Genomic DNA, 15,191 nt, shown 5'->3' on the forward strand with positions numbered 1-15,191 from the left:
TCCACTGTTTAACTTCAATTATGTGGCCTACTTCAAAGCTTATGTGTCTGAATATCTTACTTTTTAAAAAGAGGTTTTTTCAAAAGAATATAAAAAAAAAGATTATACACACACACACACACACACAAAAGGCAATGCTCTTGTGAGTATAGTACGCTTTCCTTCATATATCTAATATCGTACATGCCTCGTATAGGTATAGCTCTCCACATATAGTAGATGTCATATAAGGGTGTCTTAGACCTGTAAACATGCCTGGTGAAAGGTACATGTAGTAAATCTGGTGTCTTAGACCTGTAAATAAGTACATACGCTGTATATGCGCTGCTACATTTTTTGCATGGTCGAGGCGCACTTCTGCTGCATGGTTGTTCATGGCCTTGTCGCGGGTAGCTGTGTTGAGGAAGGCTCTGTGTGCGCCAACGATCCAAACCAGGGCTGCCATTGTCAGCGGGCATGGCCATAGGAGGCATTTCTGCGAAGGGCCTCACGACTCGGAAGATGCAGACCCCAAGGCGCCTAAACCTGAATCTAGCGGAGTGGAACAAGCTCCTAAGCCGCGCACTGATCACGCAAGGGCTTACTCTGAGTACCTCCGTGGAATCATGACTGCAAAGTATCTCTCCAAGCAGCCCCTGGCACGGCCCCATCCTCTCAACAAAAAGATCCCGGAGGGCCTCTGCATGGAGGAGCAGAGATTGCTATATGCCAGGCGTGTCTCTGCCCTGCGGAAGAAGTATGCTATGGAGGTGCAGAAGAAGAAGGCAGCCAAGGAGGCGTTTGCCAAGAAAGAGAAAGAGAAACTGCTTGTGGCCAAAGAGGAGCGGTTGCGAATCAAGAAGGAGAAATCAGCCCAACGTGCCTTAGAAGTTGCAGAAGAGATGAGGATTTTGCAGGCCAAACTGGTATATGTTTGTTGGATCAAATTTGTCCAGCCTCAGGTTTAATCCATTGATAATCTACTAGGCGTTGCTGCAAAGACAATTTCAAAATTTCAATGGTAGCTACGAGAAGATAAACTTGGATATGGCCAGTAGATGTTTTAGAACATTTTGCATCGTGGAGGTTAATATAATTTACATCAAGCGAACTCTAGCTCTTATATATACTGTAAAAATGCGTTGGCTAGTAGGTACATTGTATCCCTCTTGCCAAAACACCCACCCACTCAAAACAACCTTTTGTGAGGCTCTTAGAAAGATCATCGGATGCATGTGCATAGTTTTGGTGTAGGATTTTTTCCTTTTTTTGGGCAATTTTTTCTTGTGCTTTTTTGCTAGGTGCATATGTTTGACTTTTGAGATGAGGCTGGAAAAATTATGAGAGAGAGAGAGAGAGCTTAGCTAGTTAAGTTGAACATATGGTGACTAGATGGTCTTGAGTTCAATTCTTACATTTGCATGGCCATTTAGTATAGGAATAAAAAAGGGAGATTTGAAACCAGGTCAATGGGTTGATAAAAAAAGTGGCTCACCACTAGGGTAGCCACTTGAGAGAGAGAGAGAGAGAGAGAGAGAGAGAGAGAGAGAGAGGTCCCTTGGAGACCAAAGTTGACCTATAGGACAAATCAAATAGTTTATTATATTTCAATTTGGGTATCAATGCCATGCAAATACATAGAAAAAGGAAGGAGAAATAAACTCTGAGCTTTTATGACTCATAAGAGCTTTAAGTACAATATTGGGTTCCATTATAAATGTAAAGGATAGCTAAAATTTCATTACAAGGCACATTTATTTTTGGGGAGGTGGGATGTGGAGATGTGCGAGAATTGCTTTTCTCCTTGATATGTTACCCATTTTCCATTATTTTTTGCTTCTTTGACTTTTGCTAGTTCTGGTTTTTGAGTTGGTATGGAGTCAGCTCATCCACAATCCGTACTTCTTCCTTGTAGCCCTTGTTTTGGGAGGGGGGGTGTGAGAGAAATGAAATGATATATTAATGTCTGCAAAAAGGCCAAAATGACCTATGAAACCATGAGTTTCAATCATCCGTCTGATAGTACAATCATTTGAAAAGAACACTAAATGAAAATATAATAAATGGTACAAGAAGACTAAGAGCCATAAGTAAGAAGAAATCTAGTCGATTCAATCTCATGGTAATGTAGAGGGCCTTGTCAGAAGTGGTGCAGCAATGGAAGCACAAATATATGCTGTAATAAACTGCTGAAACACAAGACAAAAGAGAAAGGGAAAGAAAGAACACTGAAGAACACAATACAGATGAGAACTCAGATGTATGCTCGGCAAATGGAATCCATATATTGAACACGAGACAGTTGCATATAACAGTGAGTCACTGGCTGCGTGGGCATTGGCATTGGCTCCTCTCTCCACGGGACCTCTAGGTGGTGAACTGGCTGATTGAGGAGGAGGAGCCCAGAATATAGATAGGCATGAATAATGCCATAAAACATGTCAAGTCGGCCAGCATTTAATGCTGGTCGATTGGTAGCAATAAATGCCACAAAGCATAAAATGCTACACAATAAAAATGCACAAAATATCTACATAATGCGCCCAGCCCACAATACATGCTTAGACTCACACATGTTGACATACTCTGCTAACAGGCCTGGCTCTAGCTCAGGCAATAATCTCGTGTATTTGCCTACGGAAGTATCATCAATGCTTGTGTCAAGGTTTGGAACGTTTGCATCGGCCAAGTTGGATGTTCGATCAATCAGTATCCCTTGTGTATGTGTATATGACTGAGGTTGTGGCTGTGCTGAAACCTCCTAGGCTTTTTCGCAAAGAAATCTGTAAGCTGGATAGATTATGGACATGTACAATGTAATATGACATATGGGGAAGGGTATTATTTCCTTTTTTATGAGGGCTTTGTGTTAGAAGTAGTGCAATAATGGAAGCATAAACATGTGCTGAAATAAACTGTTAAACACAAGACAAAAGAGAAAAGAAAAGAAAGAGAGAACACAATACAGATGAGAACTCAGATGTATGCTCGGGAAATGGAATCCATATACCAAGACATGAGACAATACAGAAGCAATGTGAGTCACCGGCTGTTGAGGCATTGACACATGCTCCCTCTCCTGAAGAACTGCTAGGTGATGAATGAATGTGGAGGAGGGAGCCTGAGAATATATAGGCTAAATAAATGTCATAAAATATGATTGGTCGACCAGCATTAAATGCTAGCTGACTGGCTGCAAATAATGCCAAATCACAATAAATATTGACAAATAAAATGCCTAAATATCTTTGGTGCCTAGCTTGCTGTACCGCATGCACAGACTCAGCCATGAATTGACTAATCTGCTAACACCCTCTCTCAGATCATGGGTGATCTAATACAATACAAATATAACGATAATGTCTCATCATAGTACATATAACAATGCCCATTAGAGTAGAACCATGGATACCCAAGTAGTAGGTGCGCAAGCCACCATCAAGGTGCCAAGGTGCCTTGGAGAGAACCTGATGTCGATGTCAATCATACCAGCTCCTAAAAATAGAGAAGAATCATAGCAACTCTCATGTCCGTCAATGATGTCTCTGATGTAGCACACGTGACCATCCTATCACCAATGCCACAACGCATAGATGACCATGAATTCCTTTTCTTTGGCCAAACCACCAAAGTGTCCCCTCATGTGAGCTCTAGACGAAAGCCACCCTGTTACATTAATGAATGTAACTTATGGGGAAACAACACGAGAGATGACCGTCTGGGAGTCTTGGGCGCTCGTATGGGGTTTGGGGGGCTTAGAAATGAAAGTGGGAACAAAGCAATTCGAAAAAGAGTTATTAATTAGTATAACTCCTGACAAATCGACAGCTTGCAACATGCTAGACACGCACGGTTCCTGAATCCTCCTAAGCGTGGCTGGGTGGAGAACGAAGGGATATCTCTCGTATCTTCTGCTTCCGTAGTGTGACTGGTATCAGAGCTGTCTGATGCCTGTCCGACGTGAGAGGAGTAGGAAATAATTAATTGACTTGGAGAAGCGCGCCGCTGCTTAGAAAGCCGTGCCAATTCTAGAGCGAGAGGTAGCGTGTTACGTCTCTGGCCTTCCGTTGTGAGAGGTAGCGAGGGAGGTAGCGTGCTACGTTTCCGGCCTGCCGTCGCTAGAGGTAACAAGGGAGGTAGCGTGCTCCGTTTCCGGCCTCACGCGGCTCTCCCTTTCTTCAAAGACCGAAAGATGCCAACCGTCATGTACCGTCCGGGCGGCAACGATCTTGCCCACTCGCAACTTGGTGACGGGCGCCCCTACTGAGGGTCGTATCTATGCATGATTTCGCATTTCAGTTCACGTGCTAGCCGTCACTTACCAGCCGCCGATATCTGTCCCGCTGATCAGCAAGTCTACACCCCTTAAGCAATTTCAGTAGGGAATTTCAGGAATTTCCAGTGGGCTGCGTCCTGAAGACTGAAATTCAGTGTACACGTCTTCGCTCCTTGTTGAGAAATCAAACGGACGCAATAAAGGGAAGTTTCCCACCTTTGTCTGCAAATTTCTTACATTTTCTTTTCAATTCCAGTGTATAGATGGAGGGGAAAGAGAGAGAGGGGGTAATCGAAGGACCACCCTATGGTAGATCCCCATGAAACTGAAATGCAAGAAGAACACTGGGAAGAATTTTTTGCTACACGAGAACAATCTGATGATTTAACTGCTCGTGTGCAAGCACAGGGGGTTCAAATGGAGTTGCTAACTCAAGCACTCACCGAAATAAAATCCCAATTAGCCTTATTACTAGAAAGGGATAAAGGTAAGATAGAGACCTCAGATATTCTATCTTCATTAAAAGATGTAGATGTGACTATGCAAGACCCAAGGGAACCCCACCAAAAGTTGAGGGATAACCCAGTGTTAGAACATATGAAACCCCCTCAGTATCATGGGGAGGAAAAAGATAGAAATAAAGATACTATCTTTAACTTTCTCCAAAAATGGGAGGATTTGCACAAATTAAAGAATACTCCACCACATCTCCAAGCTCTGGAGGCCAGTTTTACCTTGGGGCCAAAAGCATATAAATGGTGGAGAACTTTAAAGGAGGCAAATAAAATACTTGAAACTTGGGCTCAATTTGAATCGGTCTTTTTGAAAGAATTCCTTCCTAAAAATGAAATGGAAAGAAACTGGGAAGATTGGGATTTTCTCAGAAAAAAGGGAAGACCATTGTTGACATATCTCGAGGAGTATTGTGAGATAATCCTCAAATTGGAAGGAATAGATGAATTTCAAAAGACGAGGATTCATAAGGGGACTAGATAAGGTTTGTAAAAAGGAAGTGAAAAGGAGTTCACCCAAGACGCTGGAAGAGGCAATTAAATTTGCATTAATCAATGAAGATAATACGCGTCTAGGTGCACTCACTAGTCTCACTGATACGGAGCCCAAGACTGAGGAATTTGAAGCCTCAAAATTTGTAGGTAAATCCAAAAGAAAAATGCCATTCCTTAAGGGTAAGAAACAATCCTTTGAAAAGAAACAATATGTACAGTCGAAGGTAAGTCAAGATGACTTTGATAAGGCCAAAAAAGAAAGGCTGTGTTTCAATTGCCTATCCCCTAACCTGTTAGAGAGGATCACAGCCAGGCAGGTACAGCCAGGCAGGTGCAGTCCAGTCGGACTGCTGCAGTCGGACCTGCAGCAGTCGGACTGCCACGTGGCAGTCCGACTGCCTGCAGCCATTTTATTCCTGGCTGCGCCCCATTTTTGAGCCCCGTTCTAGGTGATTTTTCGCCTATTTATTGCTGACGTTTTCAGCAGTCTGGACACTATTCTCTGTCGCAGATTACAGACCGGTGCCGTGCAGATCTCTGTCTCTGTTCACAGATTTCAGACAGCAGACAGTGCAGACTGCAGCAGACTTCGAGGTGGACAGCAGGTCACATCGTCGAGGTGGAGACACTGTCAGATGGGAGAGGATCGAGGTGCAGCTGAAGTGCAGTAGACAGTGTGAGAGTGAGAGAGAGAGTTGAGCACGACACCCAATGCAATAGTACTGAATAGAGTGTAAGATGAAAGTACAAATGATAACCCTTATACCTTAGGGTTATAAGGGGCTGTTCACACCCGAACACAGTAAGTGCCCGTAAGTGTGCACCACAAGCACATACAAAATAGTACACATAATCTGGGGGAAAAAACCTCTCCTACCGAGAGTAAAAAGTGCCCCAGTGTCCTAGTGATCACCCGCACACTCCCATATGAGCGTAGGCGTAAGTAAGGCGTGTGAGATACCCAACAAACCCCCCTGGAGTGAAGAGTGATCAAGTGTACAAGGATCATCCGCCACCAAAGGGCGTCAAATTCAAAGCATCGCGAAATGCTTCAAATTTGTCTCGTGGAAGAGCTTTGGTGAAGATGTCTGCCACATTGCTGGTGGTAGGACAGTAGACAAGGCTGATATCACCTGCATGTAGCCTCTCTCTGACAAAGTGGTAGTGAATCTCTATGTGTTTCGTGCGAGCATGAAACACAGGGTTCCGTGCCACTGCAATGGCACTCTGACTGTCAGTATATAAAGGAGTAGGCTCCGTAACAGATACATCCAAATCAGCAAGTAAGCGTCTAAGCCATACGCACTCAACTGCAGTAGTGAAGGCTGCCTTGTACTCAGCTTCACATGACGACGTGGCAACAGTGGATTGTTTCTTGCTAAGCCAAGAAATGCATGACGAGCCAAGAAAGAAACAATTGCCACTAGTGGAGTGACGAGTATCAAAATCACCAGCCCAATCAGAGTCACTGTAAGCATGTAACTGCAGTGGTCCCCCCTTGGCATAAAGCAATCCAAGAGCTCTAGTACCCTGCAAGTAACGAAACACACGCTTCACAGCTTGCCAATGCGACATACGAGGCTGATGCATGTACCTGCTCAAAACTGAAACGGCAAACTGTATGTCTGGCCGAGTGTGGCATAGATAGATGAGACATCCCACTGCTGGAGCATAAGTATGGATATCAAACAAATCACTGTCATCATGTAATGACAGTTTGAGCCCAGGTTCCATGGGTGTACAAACTGGCTTGCAATCCTGTAAGCCAAACTTCTCAAGAAGTTGCCCAATGTACCTTGACTGACATAATCCAATGCCTCTAGCATCATGTACAAACTGGATGCCCAAGTAATAGTGCAAAATACCCAAGTCAGACATGTCAAAAGTTTGCTGTAAATTATTTTTGAATGCTGAAATCTGATCAGCACGTGTTCCAGTGAGCAAAAGGTCGTCTACATATAGACACAAAATCAGCATGGATCCCCCTTCTTTATGTACATAAAGGGTAGACTCAGATGGGCTGTTTACAAACCCCTGACTAAGCAAGAAAGCATCTATCTTTGCGTACCAAGCTCGTGGAGCTTGTTTCAAACCATATAGAGCTTTTTTCAGCTTGCATACTAAATTTTCTGAGCCTTCAACTGCAAAACCAATGGGCTGCTGTACATACACTTCTTCCTGAAGTTCCCCATGTAAGAATGCAGTCTTTATATCCAGCTGATGCACTTTCCAACCAAAATGTGCAGCCAAGGCAATCATAGACCGAATGGTCGTCATACGGGAGGTAGGAGCAAAGGTCTCCTCATAGTCAATGCCCTTTTTCTGTGCGTAGCCTTTAGCTACCAGCCGTGCCTTGTACTTATCTATGGATCCATTTGCATTCCTTTTCAATTTGTAGACCCATTTCGTACCAATGGCACGCTTGCCAACTGGCAAAGACACCAAATCCCAAGTATGATTCTTATGAATAGAATCCAATTCAGCTTGCATGGCTGCCATCCAATGCACACTATGTCGTGCATCCTCAAAACATTCAGGCTCCTCATTATCATGAGTACATGCTGCCATAACCAACTCCATGGAATGTGCTGAATCATGCAGTTGAGTTTGCCTTCGAGTACGACCAGCCAAGGGTGTTTCCAAATGACTATCTCTCATAGTCTGCGTGTACCATCTAGGCACCTGTCTTGCTTCCTGACTGTGTACAAGTTCCTGCTGAATTTCAGTTTCAGCAATGTGCTGATTTACTGCATGTTCCATAGGAGCAGCTGGCTGAACATTAGGTTCATTTGCTGAAGTACCAGCTGAATCACCAAATGTGATGGGCAGCAGCCCTTCAAAGACATCACGGGCAGCCTGATATGTATCAAAACCAGCCAAGGATAATTCTGATTTTTCATCAAATACAACATCCCTGCTGACAAAAACCTTCTTGGTCACGGGATCATAGAGTCTGTAGCCTTTGCTTTCGCTGCTATATCCCATAAAGATGCATTTTACAGCCTTGTTGTCCAACTTCTTTCGAAGTACCTGTGGAATATGGGCATATGCAAGACACCCAAAAGTACGGAAGTGGCCAACAGAAGGTTTGCGGCTGTGCCAAGCCTCAAAAGGTGTGACGGTTTTCAAGGCCTTGGTAGGGCATCTGTTCAAAATGTGGCAAGCGCACATGACGGCTTCCATCCAAAAACTATGAGGCAAACTCTTTGCCTTCAGCATACATCTGGCCATCTCCATGAGTGACCGATTTTTCCTCTCTGCTACCCCATTCTGCTGTGGAGTATATGCAGTAGTGTACTGATGGATAATGCCCTTCTGCTGCAAATAAGAATTCAGCATAGAGGACATGTATTCCCCCCCTCGGTCCGAACGGAGAGTCTTAATCTTGCAACCAGACTGAGTTTCCACAAGTGCACTGAAAGCCAAAAATGCATCATACACTTCTGACTTCTTTTTCAAGCAATAGACCCAGCACAAACGTGTAAAGTCATCAATAAATGTTACAAAATAGTAACAACCACCCAATGACTGTGTCTGCATGGGCCCACAAACATCCGAATGCACAAGCTGCAATCTGGCTGTTGCTCTAAAAGCAACATCACGGGGAAAAGAGAAACGATGCATTTTCCCCAAAATGCAACCCTCGCATAAATGCTCAGGAGGTCTCTCCAAGAGAGGTAATCCATCCAACATCTGAGTACGCTGTAATAGCATCAAGCTGCCATAGTTTACATGCCCCAAACGAGCATGCCATAACTCTGCCTCTAACATAGCAGGAGTAAGAGTGGATGTCAAATATGCAGACTGATCTACCGAAAGAGCATCCAACTCATATAACCCATGACACAGAGAACCTGTCAAGACCAATGTCATGTGTTCCTTGTCACGGACCATGCAACGGTCATCATCAAAGGTGACCTGCAAACCACAACGTGCCATAGAAGAAATGGAAAGCAGATTCTTCTTAATGCCAGGCACATACAAAGCATCCTGTAGGCGGAGAATAGAGCCATCAATGGCTGTAAGCTGAATCTCCCCAATACCACGAACAGGGTATGATGCATTATTAGCACACTGAACAGACTTCCCAACGGGAGGTGCACCAAGAGAAGCAAACAAATCTCTACGAGATGTGATATGCCGTGAAGCACCACTGTCAAAGAACCAAGTGTCAGCATCTTCTGTAGAGCTAAATGCTCTATTAGCCCAAGAGACATCATAACTGCAAGTGTAAAAACAATAGTCCCTGTCTGCAACAAAGGACGCGGACTCACTAGCAGTGGAAGGAGCTGCAGAAACAGACATCCCTGACTCCTTCTTCTTCTCTTTGGCAATGCGCTTCCTGCACTCAGTGATGTAGTGGCCAGGCTTCTTGCAGTAATGGCATTTTCCTTTCTTGGCTTGCGTGCCCCCCTGTTTCTGACTTGTCTGTGAAGTGTTACTACTACCAGAACTCTGCGAAGCATTTTTCCCTTGGCTGTTTTTACCCTTCTGCCTTGACATAAAAGCCTGCTCAGAGGCTATACCATCCACACCACTGTTCCGTCTAGTTTGTTCCTCCTCTAGAAGCAAACTGACAAGCTGAATGAAAGTGATGGGCTCTTTCGAAATCCTCATAGTGAGGTTCAAGGCAGTATGAAAAGCCAAGTAAGAGGGAGCCAGTGAATTCAATGTCGTAGAAATCAGCTGTGCATCTGAGTAGTATTCATCCACATTCATGAGTTGCTCCCGCAAGTCCTGAATTTTGTTGAGATGATCCTGCATAGAATCACCCTCATTCATCTTTAGAGTCTCTAGCTCTTTCTTCAAGAAAGAGATGCGAGTCTCATTCTTTCCTGCAAACATCTGCTCCAATATCAACCAAGCTTCTTGTGAAGAAGCTGCTGAACGAATATGAGGAATGATAGAACGCTGAACTGCCAATGCAATCAGCGACATAGCCTGTGCATCCCGTGTATCCCAAGTTTTCTGAGCTGCAGTTCTTGGGGGAAGTGGCTGAGCGGGCTGAGGTGGAGGGGGCTGAGGTTGCCCTCTTGCACGTCCTCCTGGAGGAGGAGTAGCGGGAGCCACAACTCCCGGTCGAGCTTCCTCTCCACTGACATAATCCCACAAATTTTTTGCCACTAATACATTCTTCATCATGAAAGACCAAAGGGAATAATTGTTCCCATCCAATCGGTCTTCCTTGGACACATAGGTGAATACATCTCCTCCCTGATTTGCCATTATTTCCCAAAAGGCAATTGAGCAATGTCAATGCAGTACGGGCTGGAAATCTGCAAATTTCCAGAAATTGCAGCAAACACAAGTCTGCAATTAATGTGCAAAGGGTACTCTGTCACAAAAACTGTCACTGATGCACGCTTTCCAAGGTGCAATTAGTGCTCAGCAGCACTAAAACATCAAAAGCCCCAAAATTTTCTGCCCAAAATTTCTGTCACAAATGTCTGTTACAAAAGCCCCAAAATGTGCATTCAATGTGTCACAGACAGACACAGCACGTTTCCCAATGTGCAAACAGTGCAGTGCAACACTGTTATGAATAAATCCCCAAAATTTTGCCAAAATCTCTGTCAAAAACAGTCGGTCTGTGACTGTATCAGCAGTTTAAATGCATCTGTCCTCCAAATACACAAAAGCCCCAAAATTTTCTGACCATTCAGTCAGAAATTTGCATGAAATTTTCTTTCCAGTAGATCTGTGCCAATTGCGTGTGAACCGCCGCTTCCAGAATTTTATTCTGGGCTGGAATAACAATAATTTTCAAAATGTTACCTGAGCGTGAAGCAGACTGGCGTGTGCTGGTTAGACAGGCGGCTAAGGTGGCGAGCAGAGCTGACGTGGAGTTTGGCGGGCAGTTTGGCGGCGCAGATCAACGGGCAGTTTGGCAGCGCAGGACAGTCGCGTGTGACGGGTCCGTTGACGAGCGGACTGTTTTACAATCGCGAGCTGCTGACGTGGACGTTTCAAAACGGCGGGCTGACGGGCTGCGTCGTCTGGCGGGCGTCGTTTGACTTAGTGTTGCTGACGTGGACTACAAACGACTCAGGACAGTCGAATCGTGTGGCGGGCGAACTGCAGGCGGACACTCGAGTAAAGGCGACGCACAGAGGAACAGCGCCTGGGCAGGGCGAGTGCAGGTACAGGTGGCGTCTGGGCAGGGCAGTGTTGCGCGCCGTCTGTTGGAGCTGCGCGCAGGGCAGATGCAGAACAGAGGTGGCTCGAGTGCGGTCAGGACTGCACGTTGCAAGCAGAAGCTGAGCTCAGAGCTGAGCTCTGATACCAAATGTCAGATGGGAGAGGATCGAGGTGCAGCTGAAGTGCAGTAGACAGTGTGAGAGTGAGAGACAGAGTTGAGCACGACACCCAATGCAATAGTACTGAATAGAGTGTAAGATGAAAGTACAAATGATAACCCTTATACCTTAGGGTTATAAGGGGCTGTTCACACCCGAACACAGTAAGTGCCCGTAAGTGTGCACCACAAGCACATACAAAATAGTACACATAATCTGGGGGAAAAAACCTCTCCTACCGAGAGTAAAAAGTGCCCCAGTGTCCTAGTGATCACCCGCACACTCCCATATGAGCGTAGGCGTAAGTAAGGCGTGTGAGATACCCAACAGACACGCAGTCCAGCGCACTGCGCCCGTGTATATCTTTGTATTCAGCATTCTTTATACAACAGATCTTCAGTGTACACTGTCTCTTTCTCTCCCTTCTCTCTCTGCGTTCTCTCTCTCTCAGTCCTACGCTTCCACACCGCTGCACTCTGACATGGTATCAGAGCAGTGTTTGAGGGCTGACTGAGCGCAGAATCAACCTGAAGAGGAGTTTCCATCGCGACACAAATTTGCGTTTTTTGCGTTTAAGGGCAGACAGGAGGGCTGCGCCTTGGAACAAGGCTGAAACGAGTGTGGGCGCACAGGAAAGGAGTACAGGTGGTGGATTTGCTGCTGTTTACTGCTGTTTTACGCGGAGAAAGTTTGAGTTTTCAACCTAAAAGTGCAGGTTTTGCTTTTTCATCGCCTCCGGCGGGTGAAGGAGCTTCGGGACGCTGAAGAGCCTTAGCAGGCTGAGTTTACTCAGTCAGAGGGGGCTGCTTTTGCGTTTGAGAAGGCATTGCAGGTGAAGATGTCTACAGAGATGGACTTGGAGTTCCAGGCGATTATGGACCGGAAGGTGCCTGTCCTACCGGCTCTTCCTACAGATCAGAAGCTCGACGGCGACAACTACCGCATTTGGCGCGTTATGATGTTGGCCATTCTGGAGTCCTATGATTTGGCGGAGTTGGTACAGGAAGATATTGACCGGCCTTCGGTAAGAGATGAGTCCAAACTCTCTTCCGATGCTCGTGCGGAGTTGGCCAGGGCCCAGTCTTATTGGGACAAACTGAATGCCAGGATTCGATCCTTTCTCTTTCTATCATGCACTACAGCCGTGATTGCTCACATCGAGCACTTGACGGTGGCTCGTGAGATATGGCTGGAGCTTGATCAAATGTACAATCGGATGACCCTGATGAAGAGCGTAGGACTGAGAGAGAGAGAACGCAGAGAGAAAAGGGAGAGAAAGAGACAGTGTACAATGAAGATCTGCTGTATAAAGAATGCTGAATACAAAGATATACACGGGCGCAGTGCGCTGGACTGCGTGTCTCCACCTCGACGATGCGACCTGCTGTCCACCTCGAAGTCTGCTGCAGTCTGCACTGTCTGTTGTCTGAAATCTGTGAACAGAGACAGAGATCTGCACGGCACCGGTCTGTAATCTGCGACAGAGAATAGTGGCCAGACTGCTGAAAACGTCAGCAATAAATAGGCGAAAAATCACCTAGAACGGGGCGCCAAAATAGGGCGCAGCCAGGAATAAAATGGCTGCAGGCAGTCGGACTGCCACGTGGCAGTCCGACTGTTGCAGGTCCGACTGCAGCAGTCCGACTGGACTGCACCTGCCTGGCTGTACCTGCCTGGCTGTGATCCTCTCTAACACCCCCTCTCAGAGCCTGGGCAAGGCAGAAGCCTGAGGGATCTGGAATGTTGCCGAAGTAGAGCCTGAGGAAGCGCCTTCGTAAACAAATCCGCAAGATTGTCCTCCGTCTTGCAATACTCCACAGTGATGGTCTCATCCAAAAGCTTTTCTCGGATGAAGTGGTACTGGATCTCAATGTGCTTCGTCCGGGCATGAAAAACAGGATTCCTTGCCAAGGCAATGCAACTCGCATTGTCACATCGCAGCAATGTAGGACGAGTCTGGGGGCACCCAAGCTCCTCCAACAGTCTCCGAAGCCACACAACCTCGCATGTGGTGGAAGACGCGGCCCGATACTCCGCCTCAGTAGACGAAAGGGCTACCGTGGGCTGCTTCTTGCTACTCCATGAAATAACACCTGCACCCAAAGTAAAGCAGTAACCTGTTGTAGACCGCCTGTGGTCCACGTCACCGGCCCAATCCGAGTCGCTCCAACCTGCAAGTACAAGATCTGACCCATCTGTCCCTGCGGGGTAATGAATCCCCAAATCAGACGTCCCCCTCAGATACCGAAGTATCCTCTGAGCAGCCTGCCAATGCACCGTCTTAGGTTCACTCATGAACCCTGCCAAGAGCCCAACAGCAAAACATAGATCAACCCTCGTGTTGAGAAGCCAAATCAAGGACCCTATCAACTGTCGATAGCGGGAAGCATGCGCCAAAGGAGAAGCTGAGTGGGAAGTGGCCTTCCAGTTCGGATCCATAGGAGTAGAGAGGGCCCGACAATCGTCCATCTCAAAAGTCACCAAGAGCTCCTGTACATATCTCTGTTGGGAGAGAAAAATCCCCCTCTGAGACTGATAAATCTCATGTCCTAAAAAGAAATGGAGTAGCCCCAAATCCGTCATCTCGAACGTCCGATGTAAAGCTGACTTTGTCTCCTGGACCTGCTGTGCATCATCACCTGTGACAATCAAATCATCAACATATAATACAAACAGCACACAACCATCCTCGGAAGTGTGAACATACAGCTGCGGATCGGCCTTAGACCGCCGATATCCCAACTGAGACTGGAGGAACGAATCAATCTTCTCGTTCCAAGCTCGCGGGGCCTGCTTGAGACCATACAGGGCCTTCTTCAACCTGTAGACTTTCCCATCTGAAGAACCAAAGCCAGGAGGCTGCTCAACGTAGATCTCCTCCTTCAAATCACCATTCAGGAAGGCCAACTTCACATCCAGCTGATAAACAGGCCATCTCCTATGGCCAGCCAAAGCAAGAACAGCTCTAATGGTTGCCATACGAGCTGTAGGGGCAAAGGTGTCATGACAGTCAATCCCTGGGCGCTGGGCAAAACCCTTAGCAACAAGGCGAGCCTTGTGCTTATCCAAAGTACCATCACTGAGATATTTGGTCTTGAAGACCCACTTGACTCCAATCACCTTCTTCTTCGGGGGACGTGGCACAAGTGACCAAGTGCCATTCCTCTCAATAGCCTCCAACTCAGCTTCCATAGCTTTCTTCCATGGGGCGGACTGTAAAGCCTCCTTCACGGAGGTGGGCTCTCGATCCTGCATAACTCGGGACATCAAACAATAATTGGAGCAAACAAGCTCCGAAGAACGCGCCTGGTGCCTCCGTGACCGCCGCGGACCATCCTGCGGTCCCCACTCCTCAGGAACCCCCTCGATCCTTGAATCACGGAGTGTGTCACGGGCCCAGCGAGGAGGAGGCCGAACCTCCCCTCGTCGTTCTCCATCAGTAGAAGACTCTGGAATGTCCACCGGTGGTAACTCCTCAGAAGCATCCGGTGGAACAGTAGACTCTGTGTCAGAAACAGAATCATAATCAAACGGCACAGGCTCCAGTGGAACTGTAGAAGGAGCCAAACTCTCCCCGGGATCTCCAAGAACGGGGTGCTCCTCACCCGTTGAAGAAGCCGGAACCTCCACAAA

At 46.5% G+C, this 15,191-nt stretch overlaps 1 protein-coding gene across 1 annotated transcript in view; it reads left to right on the plus strand.

Annotated features, from left to right (window-relative positions):
* Positions 1-224: 224 nt before the first annotated feature.
* Positions 225-15,191, plus strand: part of LOC148014899 (stress response NST1-like protein) — a 51,585-nt gene continuing 36,618 nt past the window's right edge. Inside the window, exon 1 of the mRNA XM_087665289.1 lies at positions 225-905. Within this exon, the coding sequence (XP_087521415.1) occupies positions 375-905 (531 nt within the window). The 5' untranslated portion in view covers positions 225-374. The remainder of the gene's footprint in view (positions 906-15,191) is intronic.

This window comes from Lygodium microphyllum, chromosome 24 (genome assembly GCF_053477565.2).
Source record: "Lygodium microphyllum isolate KBCC chromosome 24, Lygodium_microphyllum_v1.1.10, whole genome shotgun sequence".
Taxonomy (NCBI): Eukaryota; Viridiplantae; Streptophyta; class Polypodiopsida; order Schizaeales; family Lygodiaceae; genus Lygodium; species Lygodium microphyllum.